Source organism: Quercus lobata, chromosome 1 (genome assembly GCF_001633185.2).
Source record: "Quercus lobata isolate SW786 chromosome 1, ValleyOak3.0 Primary Assembly, whole genome shotgun sequence".
NCBI classification, from domain to species: Eukaryota; Viridiplantae; Streptophyta; class Magnoliopsida; order Fagales; family Fagaceae; genus Quercus; species Quercus lobata.
The window spans coordinates 8,877,238-8,879,744 of NC_044904.1; the positions used below are offsets into that span (position 1 = coordinate 8,877,238).

The 2,507-nt window shown below is 36.7% G+C and overlaps 1 protein-coding gene across 1 annotated transcript; it reads right to left on the bottom strand.

Annotated features, from left to right (window-relative positions):
- Window positions 1-756: 756 nt before the first annotated feature.
- LOC115994620 (ankyrin repeat-containing protein BDA1-like) lies at window positions 757-1,640 on the bottom strand. Its single transcript, XM_031118830.1, has 2 exons — window positions 1,479-1,640; window positions 757-1,134 (listed from the first exon to the last, which is right to left on the bottom strand). Exons 1-2 carry the CDS (start codon window positions 1,638-1,640, stop codon window positions 757-759), a joined length of 540 nt encoding a protein of 179 aa, XP_030974690.1.
- Between the last annotated feature and the right edge of the window lie 867 nt (window positions 1,641-2,507).

The window sequence follows — 2,507 nt, forward strand, 5'->3', positions numbered from 1 at the left end:
GGAAAAACACTTTGTTCTTAAGCCAATATCAAAATGTTTTGTTTCAATGGACAAATCGGAACAAGGTTTAAAATGGTATTCAAAACATTGATTAAAAGTGCTCACTATTTTGTGACTAATGACCTATTTTGTCCTAATATATAATCAGGCGCAGACCACTTTGCTCATTATAACGCACACAGAAGCAATAACGTTTGGATAACAAATTTTGAATAGATGACATTCGGTACTTGCATTAGAAACATAAGCTAATTAAATTTCATACTTAAGAATTCTTGGTGGGAGAAGAAAATAAAATAAAAATTGACAAACATGCACATTTAAGATGCATATAGCTCCAAAGCTTAGCTTATGTGCGTGTGTATATATATATATTTCCCATCAATTCTTCCTCCATGAATCAGCAAACGACTTAGCATTGAAATTTGCAGTCTTTTAGAGACAAGCCTTATAAGACCATGCTACACAAGTAGCAAAAGTATTTAGTAGGAAGATACAAAGAAGCAGGCTAATAGAAACATACCAAAAAGTTTCCCAAAATCGAGTCGAGATAATGACAATCAATGAAACCATATAGCAAACAGATAGTGTAATAAGGGATAGCTGTACTATTCGATAAAGAATTGTTGAGTATGAGAGCATAAATGTCAAAGAATTTAATGACAAGAACACCCAACAAGGAAATTTTCTAAGACCAATGGGTGTCCCTGCTTCGTTTGGAATAGGAGCACTTGCATTGAATTTTCTGATGGCCGGTTATGTGGTATTGGGTTCAGGATGGTACTCATCTTGCCAAAGTCCCCCAAGAGGGCTGAGTACTGCTTGATAGGTGACAGTCAGAAGAAGTGTAGCAACCACCAAAAGCATATTGCACCTGTCGTCTGATATTTCGGTCCATTCACCAATACAATGCATTCTTATTTTCTCAATATATGAGAATAAGGACCATAGGTAACGTGCATAATAAATTACTTTAGGAAGAGATGAAGCTGGTAAAGCTCCAGCACGCCGTAGCATAACGTTGATCTTGCGATTTTCTATTTGATTTTGTTGTCCCAACATAACGCCTGCCGTATTACCCTTTAAATTCTTAGTGTTTATATCAACACCAGAATATAATAACTTCCTCACAGCCTGCAAAATTTAGTGATACAGCAAAAAATAATCATGATGTATTAATTAGTAGCAATCTGCAATGCTAGAGAATCATTAAAAGATAATGGATTTTTGGCATGTTTTAGACATTAAGCTCTTAATTAATTATGATCATACAGTTAGACACTATTGATTTTCACAACACAAACTTTACAATGTTTCTTTAGTTCGTAAATAATTGAGGAATGGAGAGGGCTTGCCTTGGGTTGATTTTTGGATACTCCAATTTGCAATGCTGCGTTGCCTTCCTCGTCCTTCCAGTTCAGGAATTTACTCTCCCACAATATGGTATTTTGAGACCAATTCTTTCGGAGCCTTCACACCAAGTGTAGAAAAGCCTCCAACTTGTCGTATTTCAAGGCAATATGCAGAGCATTCTCGTTTTGAATTGTCACATCTTTAATAGATTGGGGACAGACTTTGAGAAATTCGTCCAATAGTTCAAGGTGAATGTCTGTTGTTGCAGCATAATGCAAAGGAGTCATACCCTCCCTTCCTTGGACTGGACAAGGTCCCCATCGACCCTTAGAAGCCGAAGCACCATCTAGGTTTGCCCATTTAGTAAAGCAAGGTGAATGGGACTGAACCCATCTAGATTTGGCTTCCAGGCAAATGAGGGCATTAATCTCATCAACTCCATGGCCATTGGGATGTGCCCCGCAGATGCAGCTATGTGTAAAGGAGTATCAACAAAAGGCAGCTGATCGATGTCCTCCAAAAGTTTGACATCCTCCCTAATTAGGATGAAAAAGGCATCAATATTTCCATGTTGAGCAACTTGCTTCATTTTCTCAATTCTCTCATCCATATTTGAGAAAGTTGCCATATTAAGGTTTGATTTTCCTTGGTATGAACTTCTTGATATGTGGCTTGAATAAGCAGTGTCGCATACAACAAAGCCAAGTACAGCTTAATCCTATTTGGTTTGGGAGGTCTCCTCAAAAAGTCACCTAATTAAATTCTTTCACTTTGGGTTAAATTCTTATTCTTTCACGTGTTTGAATGGCTAATTATTTCTTTTTGATTTTGGATTGTGCTCCAAGTCAAGCAAGCCAACTTTAGAGTAGTATAATTTAGCTCCCTCTTGATTCTTTCCTTATGTCATAGCCTTCCTTATTTCGAGAGATCTGAGGGTTTTTGATTTATTTTGCATTTGGATTTTGAGAGAATATTTTGTATTACTATTGTGATCTACTTATTTATTTTTTACTAGTTTTTGTTAGATCCTTTCTAGTCATGCTTGGTATAAAGTTTTAAGGACTACTATGCAGCGCTTATAAGCGTGACTATGATACCTATAAGCGTGACTATGATACCAACTGATGTAATGTGGGTGTGGCTCTGATAACTAT

Bases quoted from the DNA above. Each gene is read 5' to 3' on its own strand.
- LOC115994620 (XM_031118830.1), bottom strand. From the start codon at position 1,640: ATGACTCCTTTGCATTATGCTGCAACAACAGACATTCACCTTGAACTA. The intron at 1,135-1,478 runs GTGTGAAGGCTC...TAAATTTTGCAG, and splicing joins TGGAGGCTTTTCTACACTTG to GCTGTGAGGAAGTTATTATA.